Raw genomic sequence first — 15,411 nt, forward strand, 5'->3', positions numbered from 1 at the left:
GAGCCTATAGAACTGTAAAGACCAGGTAACAACATGCTGTAAATTGTAAATCATCTATTGCCATCCATCATCCCAGTATAGTAAACACACTGAAATAGACCTGTCTTTGATGTTTTATTGAAGGGAAGGAGCTTACACTTTCACATGTGAGATAGATCATTGTGTGCATTATCTCACTCTGACTTTGGAAAAATTTGGAAGTTTTACATCATCTTCCACGAAGAGACCTCGTCCAGCCATTTCAACAAGTGAGACATTCTAGTTTTACAAACACCTCTGAAATTCAGGGAGAAGCTAACTTTTTTCCTTTTGGTGGGATATTTCCCTTCTTGAGGTTCAACAGAGTGCCTCTTTAAGAGTACTCTTCACAGTATCAACGCAGTAACTTTGGGCAAGAGCTAACTTTGGGCAAGAAGCGAAGAGTTCTGTGTTGTAGCAATCAGACATTATTACTCACATTGGATCTCAAATCTACCTGGGACACAGGTTCCAGGAACCCCATTGATGCTGCTGTGTCAGAACAGTCTGGCATGACTTACTGGCACCTCTTGTACCCATCAGCTGAACTGCTGCTTCACCACCTGATGGAAAACACTCATATTTTAGCATCTTTTTGCAGAATTTCCTTCAGTACAAGACTAACCTTGGATAAAATGATCATGGAAATTTTAATCCTGAAATTCTTTCTTTAATCTTTCCCTGCCTGTTTTTGCTTTACTTGCGATTGTGGATTTCCAGAAACCCCAGAAGACTAAAATACTGCAAAATGCTTAGAAGTTCTTTGTGCGTCTTACCCTCTTAGATGTTTAGATGCAAAGTGGAATATACAGCTTAAGATATCATAGGATCATCTACATCCTAAAAGACAAGTATACCAGATAAAAGTGTATTCTATCTACATAATTGTAATCTTAAATCTCTGCTAGAATAATTTGTTATATCCTTAAACTGTCAACTGTTCTACATGCCATCAGCTATCAACATGGCAAGAAACCTAATGCACAGATGAGAACACCTCTGTCATACTGCAGAATTAAAGTCCACAGACAAGCAAATATTAAATGTGTGTATTTTGTGTGGATGCTCACATGTGAATGTCAGTAGGATGCTAGAATCTTTCTGTATGGAGGCAATTACATAAATATAGCCCTGCATATGAGAAATGTAATATATCTTTCAACAGCCCAGTATCCCTTACCATTCACAGAAAAGAAAGTTGTCACCATCAGTTAACTTAGGAAGAAAAAAACAGAAACAAACACAACATCTAAAGCAAAGGAAACTGGCAACTACTTGAGTTACATGAAGGATGTGGTAACTAAATTTCATTTATTTAGCTCATGAATTGACTTTAAGGACTTTATTACGTCACATGAAGCATTGCAGACAGATGGTATACACTTTTGCATTGTAAACTGGGCATTTACGCAGGAGGGGAACACAATTTCCTTTGATAAAATTAATGAGATTCACCAGAGGCAGACAGGAAAACTTTTATGTTCCTGTTTACAAGAGACTCCAAAGAGGTAACTCGAGTTTCTCAAAACAAACCCTTTAAAAATAACTTTTCAAGGTAAGAAAAATGAATGTGCCAAATGGCATGCAAAAAAAATCCTGAGAAATTAATGATAGAAGTCATCTAATACAACAAGCCACCCTTCTGGAATCCTTTTCTTGGGTGGACAAAGGGACCATTAGGCCATCTCCCTTGCCTTTGGCTCCCACTGCACAGTTCAGTCTGGTTCTCTGCATAAGCTCCACTCAGTTGTCCTCAACACTGTGCTTTGTATGGAACCTGGATTTGGGGGTGTCAGAGTCCTTCCTTCAGTGCTTCAACATGTTGTTTCCTTGCAAGGGCACTCTTGAGTTAAAGTGCAGCATGTCTGTGTTTCCCAAGTGCATTGGCTTTTTCCACACCTTTTGTTGGAGACCGCTTTCTGTGGTTTCCATCTTATCTTATGAATCTCTTTCCAGCTCTCTCACACCACACAGCATCTTTTTAAGGGAGAGACAACAACACTGGATATGGGACAGCACTTTTTGTCTGATAAAAAGCACAACAAGGCAATGGGATTTCTACCTACCCTTTTCTACTTGCACAGCTATATGTACATAGCAATCCCTTTTCCACCAGCACTAGCTCACTAGGAGCTCACGTTGAATTTCTCCAAGCTCCTGTATGGCGTGAATTTCAAAGATACATTCCCTGGCCATATAGGTTGTGTGGTTTCATCCTCCAAGTCTGACTTTTTTCTCATTTTGACTCTATTAAAACTTGTTTGAAAGACCTGAGTTTGTTAAATAATCCAGATAACTCTGTGACTGCCTTGTTCTCATTATCACTCTGTTAATATTTACTGTCTAAAACTGCTGCCAGTGGTGATTTATTTAGTCTTTTTAAAGCTGTTTGAAAAAATACTTCTCTAGATTACTGATGAAAACTCTGAAGAGCCTCCCTGCAGCTCACCAACATCTTCATTAAATGCTAGTGCTGCTTGGACAGTTGATCTGCTTTTCATTTAGCTCTTCATCTGTTTGTGCTTTATTAGTTTTGTGCTGTACTCACTTTTTTTCTCTTACTAAATCAAGCACCTAGCAGAAGTCTATTACACTCAAGCCTCTGGCAATTTAATGCATAATCATATAAAATGAGGGGAAAAAAGAGCTGTTTACCAGGACCTATTTTCTATAAAAAACCATGAAGACTAGCATTAGTTGTATTCTCCATGTATTAGCTGACAATCACAGTTCTGCCTACCACATAGGCAGCAGCAACTTCTTGTGCTCCTTTTGTGTCCTTGGTATGGGCCCCACACTAACAAACACACTTCTCCATCCTTGAAACACCACCACAGTGCCAACACAGGCAAAGATCAGCTAGCCAGAAAACACTTCAACCCCTCTAGGATTTTCCTCTGGGACTTCCAGACCGCTAGGAAATTGCAATTTCACCTTGTTTTGCTAATAGATGCTCTTTAGGTGGGTCTTAGGTGTCCTCCTGTGATATATATGCATCTCCCTGCTTATTTCTAGATGCTGCATAGTAATAGCTATTAGGTGCTCAAGTTTTTGGGGGCTTTTATTTTTTATTTTATTTTTGGTAACAGTTACTTGTTTGCTTTAGCGTTAAGCTTGTATCACTGCTTGGATGATGCTTATGCTTTAAGGAAGACAAATTAATAATTTATTTTGCCCTAGAGCTATATGCACAATGTCTGTTTTCCCCCATCTTGCTCATAAGTTTATCCCATTTATTCTGTCCCTTCTGTCACCTGTTACGGCAGAGTGCTGTCTGGATACCGCTGTCTTTGGCTATCTTCTTTCTCCCAAAACTAAAAGTAGTCCTGTCTTCCATTATGTACCTGAGTGTGTGGCGAGCGCCGGGCACTTTTCCAGAGCTCAGCCACAGCCAAAGGAGCCTGGTCAGGATCCCATGCCCTGCCCGGCCGCTCCTTTTCCACTCGTGGCGGCAGCGCAGCCTGGAAACTGCTCCCGACAGCAAAGCCAGCCAGGGCGATGGGATCGCTCCCTGAGGCTGTCTCAAGTTTCCCCTGTACCTTCAGAGGGGATGAGAAGGGGTGGGAATAACTCCGTGTCTGGACTAAGGCTTTGGAGCAGGGCGGGGGGAGGCAGGGACCGGGACGCCAGCGGCGCGGGAAGCCCCGCCGGTAGCGCTCCGTCCTTCCCAAACTCCGAGTGGCTAAAGGGGAAACTCCGTGTAGCTAAAGGGGGGTTTTCTGCCTTTGATATATTTTTATTTTCAATTTTTAAATATTTTTAATTTCTTTCTTAAAGACCCCCGCGACCGCGGCGCTGCTGCGGGCCGGGCGGGGCCGGGGCGGTGCCGGGGCGGAGCGGGGCGGGTTTGAGGGCCCGGGGCGCGGCGGTGTCCGGGCGGCTCGGCGGGATGACAGGCGGCAGCCGCGGGCCCGCAGCCGGAGCAGCCGCCCCCCGCCAGCCGGCGGGGAGCGCGGGCCCGGCCAGCCCCGGGATGTGCCCTCGGCAGCAGCCGCGGCGGAGGCTGCGGGCGGCGTGAGCGCCTCCCGGCCGAGCCATGGGCCAGACCTCGGTCTCCACGCTGCCCGAGCCGGCCGGCGGTGAGTACCGGGGCGGCGGGGCGGGGGCTCCCGCCGGGGGTCCCTGCTGGTGGCGGGGCGGGCGGAGCAGTGCCCGCGGTCCCGGGCGGGCGGAGCGGTGCCCGTGCCTTCGGAGCGCAGCGGAACGCGAGGCGCGGCCGCTCCCGGCGCTGCACTGCCAGAGGCTCCGCCGTGCCTCGCAGCTTCCCCGGGGCTCGGGGCTCCTTCTTCTCCCGTTATTAAATAAATAAGGACGAAGGCTTCCCTTTCGTAGGGAAAGGGAAGGAGCTCTGGCACCTCGCCCAGGAGCGCGGCTAGTAACCCGCCCAGCTGGTTGCTTTTAGCTTCAGGACATTTTATGTGTAAGCAGACTGTTGAAAATAAATAAATAGCGTGTGAGTGGAACTGTTTCGGGTCCTTTTCCCCGCCACCTCCATCCCCCCACTCCCATCCCCCCAGTAAAGCAGTCCCGGCTGTTGGCAACTTTTTGAAGGTAGTACGAGCTTCTTGGGAATGTTGTTAAGATAATCCGGTGTGTTTTAGTTACTGAAGAGTGGGTCTCTTCCCACAATAATAGGATGTAGAATCTGAATTAACTTGAGCGACATTTGAAGTTTCCTGCGAAATTCCTGCATGCCTGTTTTTCCTCAACGCCTGTTTCCTTTAAATCCACAAAACAAACAAACAAACTGAAAACCAAGCAAAAAAACCCCCAACCAACAAAAATCCTGTTGGGGACTTTAATGCTGAAGACTGAACTTTTTCCTTAATTTGCTTATTGCTGTTAATGTGGGAATGTTTTGTCAAATGGGAGACAGCGCAACAAACTTTCTCTTTTCCCCTTTTATTTTTCCTTCATTGCTGTTCCAGAGAATAGTTTTAGTATTAACACATAATTTTCAGACAAACTTGGTTATATTCCTAGTCACACCATCCCAGTCAAAACCTTGGATGGTTTTCTCACCTGTCAAACATTGCATGAAAGAAAAATTGGACCATTTCCAAGAAATGTTACCATCCTGTTGAAGGTTTCACCCGGCAGCTAGTGTGTTAGGATTGTTTCAAGGTAGTCATTGGAAAGCAGATGTAAGGAAACAGATGGACTGGTTAAAAATTTTTGTTAAACTTCCTGTACAAAAACAGTGACCAAACTCGAGTTCAGAAGTCTATTGTGAGAGCATTTTGCCTTGGGGGGGGCCTGTATCTTGACCAAGGATAACTGTGGTGCCTGTGTTTGCTTGGCTGGCTGATAATGGACAATAATTGCGCCGAATTTCTAGCTTTGCCTCAAAGAAAAAATAATCACCGTTGAATTATTTCCTGATTGAAAAGAACATTTTCAGTCAGGAGCAGTGAGAGACAGGTATCTGAAGATGAAAGTTCCAATGATGCTGCCTCAATATTGCCAAGTAAATTTTAGTTATCTTCATTTTAAGAGCACTGCAGTTTGTGATGAGACAGTGGCAGTGCCCCCGGGAGGTTTCTAGCAGAGTAGTCCCACTGCACTTTTATTGCTGTTGAAATTGTTGGTAGGGTGTATCTTCAACAAGGAATGATAGGGGCAAGTGGGTTTCTGGGTGTCATGGATGGGGTGCACTCATTTGTTTTCTCTAGTCTTTTTTACTGACATGATCTGGATGCTTAATCCATTGTGAAGTTTGGGAGGCCCTATCCATGTGTGATCAGGGCAGGAGAATGACTTTCACTGGTTCCTGTTCCATGGGTTGCCCTTTAGGCAAGCAGGCCTAAAATCTTCATTGATTTTGGTGTTCCAGGCAGCTCCAAGCCATTTAAGTCTTTGACAGCTGCTGGAGATTAGAGTTGAAGGAGATATCTGTCCTGCACACGCAGGGGCTACAAATCTGTTTTAGTGCTAGGGAATCAATAGTGCATTCAGATCCCCAGTGAGCCACACAACAGCAGCTGTGAGGAGCTGCTTGCCTGTTTGCTCCCTTTTCCTCCAGCCATGCCAGCCTGCAGGGCTCAGACCCTGCCCCATGAGCCCTGCTGTGGCTCTGTGCAGGGGAGGCACCACTGATAAATCACCACGGGGCCTTTGGGTAGACTGCTCAAGTGAACATGGTTTGATGTAGCAAACTAAAGTAAAAGATTTTTCCTGAAAGTCACAGAGTGACTTAGAAGAGATAAAATTAATACATAACACAATGCTCAGGATGGACCTCAGCCAGTGTCCTGAAGGGCTGGGTTTTTAAGATTTGCTTTAAGTTAAAGGTTTTACTCTTGGAAATGTAAATATATGTTGAAGTATTTCAACAGATCAAGGTCCCAGTGTCACTTTCCTGTTGGGTTAAGGGCAGGACTGAGGTCTAATCATAAAATTCAAAGTCCTTCTCTACTGGGCAGATGTAGACTCATACCAGATGGATTAGCATGCCTATAAAGAGAGGAAGAACTTCAGATTTTCATACTCCATTGGAACTTTCTTTAGCCATACTGTCGGGCTAGACTTTGCCATCAGCTGCATGTGAGTGGGTATTGAAGTGTTTTGGACAGGAGGATCTGGGCTTTAATCATCTCTCATAACTATGAGTGGTAGATAGGCAGCAAAGCAAGCCTTAGATTGCCTGGTTGGTGTCCATAAGCAGCTTTTGCTCCTTCTCCCAGATGACACCTTTCCAGCCACTTAGAAAGTTTTTTAAAGCTTGTTGTTATTTGCCATGGTTAGAAAATGTGAACAAACATCAATCACAACAGGAGCTTGGGAAGACAATATAGATAATGTGGATAATGGGGAGCACATATCCTTGTTCGTTTTCTTTCCTCTTCTCTGATTTTCCCACGCCTGGCAGGACTTCATTAATGTGATCTCTCCCCATTTACTGGCTGGAGTTGAGTGCTTTTGGGGGTTATCAGCCATTGTGTGCAAAAGCTATCTCTTCTACTTTCTGATCTACAGCTTATCAAAGGGCAGTAGAGCTGTGGGCTTTTTTCAGGTTTTTTTTTTTTTTTCTCTTTTCTCTTCTAGATTTCTTCTTTCGTAGTTCAGTACCAACCATAGCACAGAGAAACAAACAGTGGAGACATGATCAGCATATTGGGAAGGTAGCATTTCAAAGCTGAACTAGTTAGGTGGGAAAAGATTTTTGTTGTTTCTTGAGTTGCGATGCCTTTTCAAGAATGAAATTTCCAGTAAAAACAGACCTTGTTAGTGTTCCTAGGAATAGGTCAGGCAGCTCAGCCTGGAATGTGGAGCACAAGCAGAGGGTAGGACAAGTTGCAAAGGGAAGGTCCCGGGAAACTCTTGCCCCCCTGGTCAGGGTGCTCACTGGGGTCAGAGCCCTGCGCTGACCTGCTGTGCCAAGGATGAGATCTGCAGGGCTGCTACTCAGCGCTGGGGGAGTTCCTCTCCTCACATGCGTTTTGCAGAAACAGAGCACAAACTGTCTGGCTTGCATTTCATCCTTTTACAGACACACAGTTTTGTTTTTTTCAAGGGCATGAAAATGTACTTCAACAGCACAGGAAAACCATTTCCCACCCAGCTCCCCCCATGAGATGAAAGCAGTCCCTGGTAGGATCCTGTTGTTTGTTGACCTTGGCACTCGGTGAAATGATTCTCATAGGTCAGCAGTGAACATGTTTCTCAGACTGCTGCTTTTCATCTCTCTTGGCTTTATGGGATTTCCTGTTCATGGACGAGGAAACAGCAACTTCACCTGTGTCTGTGCAGAGGAACTGTAATTGTGTAAACTGGGCGAGCTTGTCATAATCCTGAAATGAAATGGAAAATTAATATTTGCTTCAGCCCTTCTAGGTGCTGCTAAAGAAACTAATTGGTTATCCATAGAGAAATTCCAAGACTTGTCTAGTGGAAGTTGTTACTCCAGTGGTGCTCTGCATTAGTAGCTGCTTGTGAGCCTTGCTGAGGGCACTGTTGTGGAGCCAGCCCTCCTGTTCCTGAGGAGCTGGACATGGAGATGCTCAGCCAGAGACCTAAATTCTCATCCTGACTCAGTCCACTATGACTCCGAATGTGTAGAAAAGCCCTTAGAGCAATAATTCTTAAAGGGTTTAAAAAGGAAATTGTTTTTTCTCCTCTGGCTGTTTTTTCTTTCTAAAGTGGAAGAACTTTGAAACTCCTTGCACTTTACAGGAAGGCATTTCAAAGCACTTACAGGTGAAGTGAGCTACTCCCAGCACACCTGTCAGCTGGTCATTTCAGGTTTTGCTGCACTTGAAAGAGTGGAAATCAGAGCTATTGAGATGAAATGGTAAGTTTCATCTGATGTGAAGCCCTAAATGACTTGTCCACAGCCACAAAGGACGTTCTTAGCAAAGAGCCTCATATTCCTTATTTTTTTCCCTGAGATTTAAATTGCTTTGGGACTTCGAGGCTGAACTCTCGTAAGACTACTTTGGGAATCCTATTCATTTCTCCCTGTTTTTTAATGCTTTTGTAAGTTATGCAAGAGTTTTAAGTACAATGTAAAGGTGTACTGTTTTCATTTGGTGCTAAATTTCTATCCAAAGCTATTCAGCTATTTTTGGGAAACACTTCACCCTGCCAGTGTTGTCAGATGGGACTACAGTTGTGACAGCTTCAGAATTTGGGTTAATTAAGTATGTAATCTGCCTTAGACTTCAGGCTGATTGAGTGGATATTTTGGATGCCTGGTCAAAGGTACAAAAAGGCCAGGTTTTTGGACAGAATGGGTAGCCATGAAGTTGCCTGCTACTAATGAGAACTGCAAGAGCTCTTTTTAAAAGTTGATGCTTGTGTTTATTGAGCTGAAATATGAAAAGCAATGACAACTGCTGAAAGTGTGGGTCTCATCATGTTCCCAACACCATGATTCTGATTTGAGCTCTTGGTGAGGGTCTGAATGTAAGCGTGTGGAATGGATCACTATTTCTAGAGAAAAAGTTGTGCACCCTTTGAGTGCAGCATGTGTGTGGAATACAGAGTGCCCGTGCTGCCGCTCGCACTGTGATCCGCCGGAGCCCCTCAGCCGCAGCAATTCCCCTCTGCAGAGGAGGCCGCAACCTGAGCCTGCACCCTGGGGCACGGCCAGAACACGGGTCTCACAGGGACACAGGGCACCAGCCGCGCCACGGGGACCACGTGTGTGTGACAGCAAAGGTGTAGTGCTCAACAGGTTGGCGTCTCACCTCCTCTCCCTCTGCGGCTGCCTCAGGCATGGCCAGAATGTCTCCTCGTTTGGCTGCCATGGTACGTGACCTTTCACGTCAGGCATGCTGGCTGGCATATCTTCATGTGCTGATGTTTGGTAGCCACTAATCACCTGTTCACAGCGTTAATCATCAGCTTCCTCCTCTGCCATGAGGAGAGCAGGGGCTCCCGGGCAGGGCAGAGCCTTTGCTGGCTGCCTGTGTTTGTGTGGGGGTTGTCTTCTCAGATGACCACCCCGACACTTCCCCCAGATGAAAAGATCTTGTTTCCTGCTGAGCCCCCTGTGCTAAGCCCCGCTGACAACTGATCCCACGCCGCTGGATCCCAGCCACCCCTTGGATCAGTTGTCCTTCCTTCCTAGATCCTCCTCCTTGGCTTTCTTACCCCTGAGGAATTTCTCCTGAGTCATACGGCCTCATCCTTAGCTGGTGTTTTCTGTTACAGATTTCAAAATGCTTTCCAGTCCTTTTTATTTAATTCCTTAGTTTAAATTAAAGGACACAGTCCTTTAAATGTATCCTTTAAAGAGGACACAGTCTCAGGCTACGTCAGGGAAGGTATAGGTTGGATATTAGGAAGAAATTTTTCACCAAAAGAATGATAAAGTACTGGAATGATCTTCCCAGGGAGGTGATAGAATCACCATCTCTGGATGTGTTTAAAAAGAGATTGGACATGGCACTTGGTGCTATAGTCTAGTTGAGGTGTTAGGGCATAGGTTGGACTCGATGATCTTAGAGGTCTCTGTCAACCTCATTATTCTGTGAATTATCAGAAGTAAGCAGGACAGCACCTAAGGTAGCCAGGATGAAACCAAAGAGCTCTCAAATCCTCATCAGTGTTTGCATCATATCAAATAGTCCAGCCTATTAAAAACAGAAAGGACTTACACATTTATATCTTTGTATTTCCCTAAAGTTGTCCTTTATTCATTTTGGACACTGATGCTTTTTGAGGTTTGAAAAACGTAACATTGCAGAAAAATACTTCTGAATCGATGCTGGTATTAATTTGTTTTTCACTGAATTAATTGTTTTAAAACACAGTGCTGAGTGCTCTTAGTGCCTTGGGTCAATCACTGATGGATTTTTAAAAATACTTCAGCAAGCAGCCTCCTCCCAGAACTTATTTCTACCTATTGTATTAAAATTGTAACAGTGGCTAGAAGTTTTTTTCTGATATGCAGAAATACTCCAGTTAGCTGCCATTAAGTCCCATGTGGAGAAGTAATTTCTGAGCTGTCCATGTGTTGTCTTCTCTAGCTGGCACAAGGCAGGTTCCTGATCCTGTTCTTTTTCTGATATGTAAGGATTGACTTTTGAGTCGGGCCAGTGCTAGGCTTAGGAAAAAAGAAAGCAGGTAGTTAGCTGGTGATGACAAAATCACTCTAATTAAACAGGCAGTGGTAGCTCTGGTCTGTTTTGCCCCCAGCAGATCCCAGAGAGTAAGGCTGGTTGCTGGTGCCCCTTCTGAGCCAGGAGAAACTGTGACTATGAGCCATGGGCAGGGAAAGAAGCCAGATAACAAGGAGTGCTTTTTGTTAGTTTTTCATGTCCCAAAGCCAAATCAAAGAGTGACACTGAGTAATTTGTATCCCCCCCTGTACATGAACTCTACAAGCCCTGCACTGTCAAGTGTATTTTTGGGCAAGTGTAAAATTATGGTGAGGTCTGGAGCATGCCATTTCCTGTAGTGTCTTATGAAATGGTTCAGTAGGAACTAGGTAGGAAGATCACCATGGATATCCAGGTGATGCAGGGTATGAAGATGGACTGTTTTTTCTTCTCACTCTGTTTGACCAGAATCACATGGGTAACAGGGATGGGGTGTCCTCTCTTCTGGGTTTGAAGGTTTTTTCTGAGTTTAAATATTACAATATGTGAATCAATTTAACCTTGCCTCTTTGTAGTCCCCATAGTGGTTTGGGCTAGCAATCACCAGGGACCTTGAAATCACGTCTGTTAATCTTATGATAGCTCATTATTGGGAAATTTGATTTAAGACTTTAGTTTCTTGCAAGGCATGATACAAGGTCACTGCAAAGGAACATGAATTTCTTCTGTCCCTGACTTGGTTTATGTACACTTGGAAATAAAGTCTCTGTCCAGAAGGAAAGTTTTATTTACCTTTTTGTTCTATTTCTGCTTTGTACAACTGTGATAATCAGTGTAAGTGGGAAAAAGCTAGGGAGAAATGAGGATCTATGGCTGCTCCATCATTCTGTGGAAATACAGGGTATGCTGTCAGGTTGCATGTCAGTAGAATGAGAATGACAGATCATCAGAGGGTTAATGCCAAATCTGTGTCAATGATAGCTTTGTGAAAATGAAGTTTCATATGAAAGATAAGGGCTGTCTTGCCTTTTCCTTCTCTGATTCCTGCATATTTAATATGTATTAGAATGATGTTTTGCCTAGCAGAGTTAGGCTGTGATGCAGCTGTCCTAACATTTGAAACTGTATGAGCAAAGCCGGTTCTATCCCAAAGATCAGCCTCCATTCCTCACCCCTGAGAATGTGCTTTTTTGTTAGGGTTTTAGCATGTCTTCACTCTGACCATCTGCCCAAACTGTTAGCAAATCCTCATCAGGTAGATGTATCATAGTAATTTCAGTGTTATTTAATCCTTTTTGTATTTTCTGAATCTGAATGTTTTAATGTGTTGTCCAGTAAAAGCCCAAGAATGGTGCAGAGGCCTTGGATGCTGGTTGGGCTTTAGAGCCTGGGCTACTGCATGATCTATGCAAACAGATCATGTAGTTTATGATCTAATTTGCAAAAAATACAGAAAATCTCTACTATTATTGATTTTAGCCAACTTAGTGATTTGCACAGTTAGAATAACTGTGATATATGATGAAACTCGGTGTTTTCACTGCTGTGGTAATTTACACTTTCACTTTAAAACATTGCTGACAAGACTCAGACACACACAGGGACTCTTTTTCAAGCTTAAGAACTTTTCTTTATTGCTGGAAGCTTCAGCTCAGAAAGTGAACTCTTGACTGGGGATTTGTCACTGCTGGTTTTATTTCTGGGGCTTGCAACACTGTTGATGCATGCTTAAATACTTGTTGTTGTTTCACTTGACCCTTTCTGCTGAGGAGGAAGACAGGGCTGGCTCTTTGTGCCCTCTGCCTGCATGGCTGTAGAGCAAGGCAACAGAAGGAAAGCAATTTGGATTCCAATTTCTGTTTGGTAGTCAAGTCAACTAAATAAAATAACATTTGTTGTGAGTGAAGTTTGGTTTGAATGCCCAGGAAAACTCAGCCTGACAGGGAAGAGGATGGTGTGTTGAAGAAACAAACTACCTCAATGGGAGCCTGGACGCCAGGATGTGCAAGGTTCCCTGCCTGTGGCAGAGGGGTTTGGACTATATAATCTCTCAGGTCCCTTCCAGCCCCAAACATTCTTTTGATTCCAAGAGCCAGGCTTTGCATTCAGCTCAGCCTACTGCAGTCGGGTGCAGCAGTGATCTTCCCTCTCAAACCAAGGGCTGCGAAGCCAGCATGATGTGCCAGTGTCCATGTCTGCCTCCTCAGCCAGCTGCAGCCTCTGCTGGTGTACCCCAGTGTAAATACTGTTGGGAGGATGTCTGGAGCAACAGGAGCTCCTGGAAGAGCCCCAGCTGCAGTTCCTGTAGGGAGTGAGATGCCCAGGATACATGTTCCTAGGCAGTGTTTGCCCCTGAGCCCGTGGAAAGCCTCAGCGTGGCTTGTACATCTTTCACCTCTACTGTTGGGCACCAAACAAGTGAATTTCTCTCAGTAGCAGCATCCTGAGTTAAAAACATGGTGGGGTGTGGACAGTAGGAGAGGATCCAGTTTGTGACTCCTCTCTCAATTGCTCGCCTTGCTTATAAACCCCAGAGATCAACTCACCTGAAGCATTTATGTCATAAAAAGCAACATAAAGTTACCCAGGCTGAAAGCCAATCTCTGTGCGCTTCTTTTCCCTCCCTTTCCCCCCCCCAAGATCCTGGATGAATCAGCAAAGAAATGACACTTCCATTGCATGCTTATGGAACAGATTTAGTGGGATACAATGAAGTAATTTGAGTCACATTACAACCTAAAGTCCCCCTAAGCTGCTGGGAAATGATTCTTAGATGTTATCTGTCTTTATGAGAAGAAAAAAACCCAAACAGTTCATTGCCAAGAAATTAGATGTATTTAAATGATGCATTTATAATGTGTTATAATTTATTTCATTGTTAATAATTCAGAACCGGCTGTACATTTCCTACCCTGTAAATTCATTCAATGTGTCTGAAGATTACTGGTTTGTTTCTTGGAGTTTTATAGATTTATTGCATTTCTGAGGGGAAGGAAATGTTGGTTTTGGCACAGATGCTAAGAATATTCTTGTTCTGAAAATGTGAAGCAGTGTTCTAGTGCACTGCAAATCTGGCCTCCTTTTTGTTGATACAGAGAAGGGTGTAGTGGTTTTCCTGCCTTACATGTTTTACCACCATGCATAACTCTCCTATTCTCATGAATTTTTGAAGTGATTGATTAAAAAAGGAGAATATTAATTAGAGCTAAAAATCCGTACAAGGCTTAAAACAATTGCAGTAATTGCAAAGTAGTTCCTGTGCTTAAATTCCTGAAGGAAAGTTTTGGAAGGCTGATCTGACTCTTATAAGAGTACACTAGATTTGATTTCTTTGAAAAACAATGTTGTTGTTTATTCCTGCTTGAATAGTGCTGCTTTTGACACACAGAAGTAGTGTATGGAAGAAATAAGTGAGATGTAGGAGAGGCTGTGTCTGTGCAAGGGAATGAACAGTTAAGTAGACAACTAAGACTGGGGATAAAGCCAGTTTCTGGAGAGCTGGACAAAGACCAAGCAGAAATAGTATATACTTTAGCTGGAGGAGAAAGTAATAAGAGAGTAGCAAAACATGAGCCAGCAAGAAAAAGAAAGAGATATTAACTACAAAGCATTGTAGAAATTACCTGACTGTCACTCTGCTTTAAAATCTTTTTGTTGGGCAGAATTGTCATGTAACTGTGTCATGTTACAGAGAAAACATGATTCTGAAAAGAGGAAGAAAGTTTGTGTTGGAAAAGCCTAGGGGAATTCTCAGAAACCTGAAACTGAAAAAAAAAATCTTGGACACTTACAGCAGCACCTCTCTCTTAACTCCCCCTGCACTTCTCCTCCAGCTGATTCAATTTTCCTGTTGCTACCGGAGGCAAGGGGATAGAAAAGGAGGAGAACATGTTTTAGCCAGATCCAGCAAGATGAACAGGGTGTTTCTGAAACGTTTAATGCACCTGGAAAGTGTAGCTTAGTTTGAAGTGCATAGCAAAAAATGTGTTGAAGGAAAAAAAGCATTTAATGTCACAATTGGATATCAAGGATGATGTATTTTTAAAGAGAAAAAGAGGAAGAAGAATGTACCTTTCTAGCTGAGACCCATGAATGATGAAAACCCTTGAGAATACAAGTTTAGGCCACTAGAAAGTATACAAAAACATTATTTTCAATACATTTTAAACCATTAACTAAAGGCTGGGACTCTGCAGGTTTCTCTAGTTAGTAGGAGAAGCTGGACACAACATGTGATCTGTGTCATTGAACACTGTCTCTGTTGCACAGACCAGTTTTCACTTTGGCAATGGCTCAGCCCTGTTAAGGTACAAGCCTTTCCCAGCTGCCTCAGTGCAAAATCAGCAAGATCTGATAGCACGTGAGAATAAAGGCCACAGAAAATCACCCTAGCATCATCTGGAAGGGTTCATGTCACCCAGCTCTGAAATCTTCCATGAGTATTAATCCGTCCTGAAGATGGGTTTTGTGTGATAATTAAATGTTGTTTCCCCTCCTCCCCACTTAGCTGCAGATGGATCATGTCAGACCTGACAGTCACACACCATGGATGTAAGTGATTCAACAAATGGTTGAAGTCATGCCATGGATCTTGGTGGTTTTACCTTTCCACCAGCTGTCCTTAGGGATCTGCTCGTAGAGAAAACATGTCTCTCTCTTTCTGTAGCTCATCCTACTTTGCACTCAGGGTTTCCTCAACCACAGAAGAGAAACACTGCAGGAGACACCAGCAGAAGGTGAGATGAACAAAACACCATTGCTATATGAAATCCTTTGTTAGGTGAGTTCACTGTGATGAGGGAATCAGCTGAAGACAGTTAGTGAATTATCCCACTGCTGTGGTTAATTC

General features: G+C 43.8%; 1 protein-coding gene across 3 annotated transcripts in view; it reads left to right on the forward strand.

Moving 5' to 3' along the window:
* The window catches only part of PHACTR2 (phosphatase and actin regulator 2), a 103,719-nt gene that overhangs the window by 26,341 nt on the left and 61,967 nt on the right, over positions 1–15,411 (forward strand). For 2 of the 3 annotated variants that reach the window (XM_058021549.1, XM_058021553.1), the window contains exon 1: positions 3,993–4,097. The exons of the other annotated variant lie outside the window; for it this stretch is intronic. In XM_058021549.1, the coding sequence (XP_057877532.1) occupies positions 4,055–4,097 (43 nt within the window). In that variant the 5' untranslated portion in view covers positions 3,993–4,054. Of the gene's footprint in view, positions 1–3,992; positions 4,098–15,411 lie in introns of those variants that run through there. 3 annotated transcript variants of the gene reach the window in all.

This window comes from Melospiza georgiana, chromosome 3 (assembly GCF_028018845.1).
Source record: "Melospiza georgiana isolate bMelGeo1 chromosome 3, bMelGeo1.pri, whole genome shotgun sequence".
Taxonomy (NCBI): Eukaryota; Metazoa; Chordata; class Aves; order Passeriformes; family Passerellidae; genus Melospiza; species Melospiza georgiana.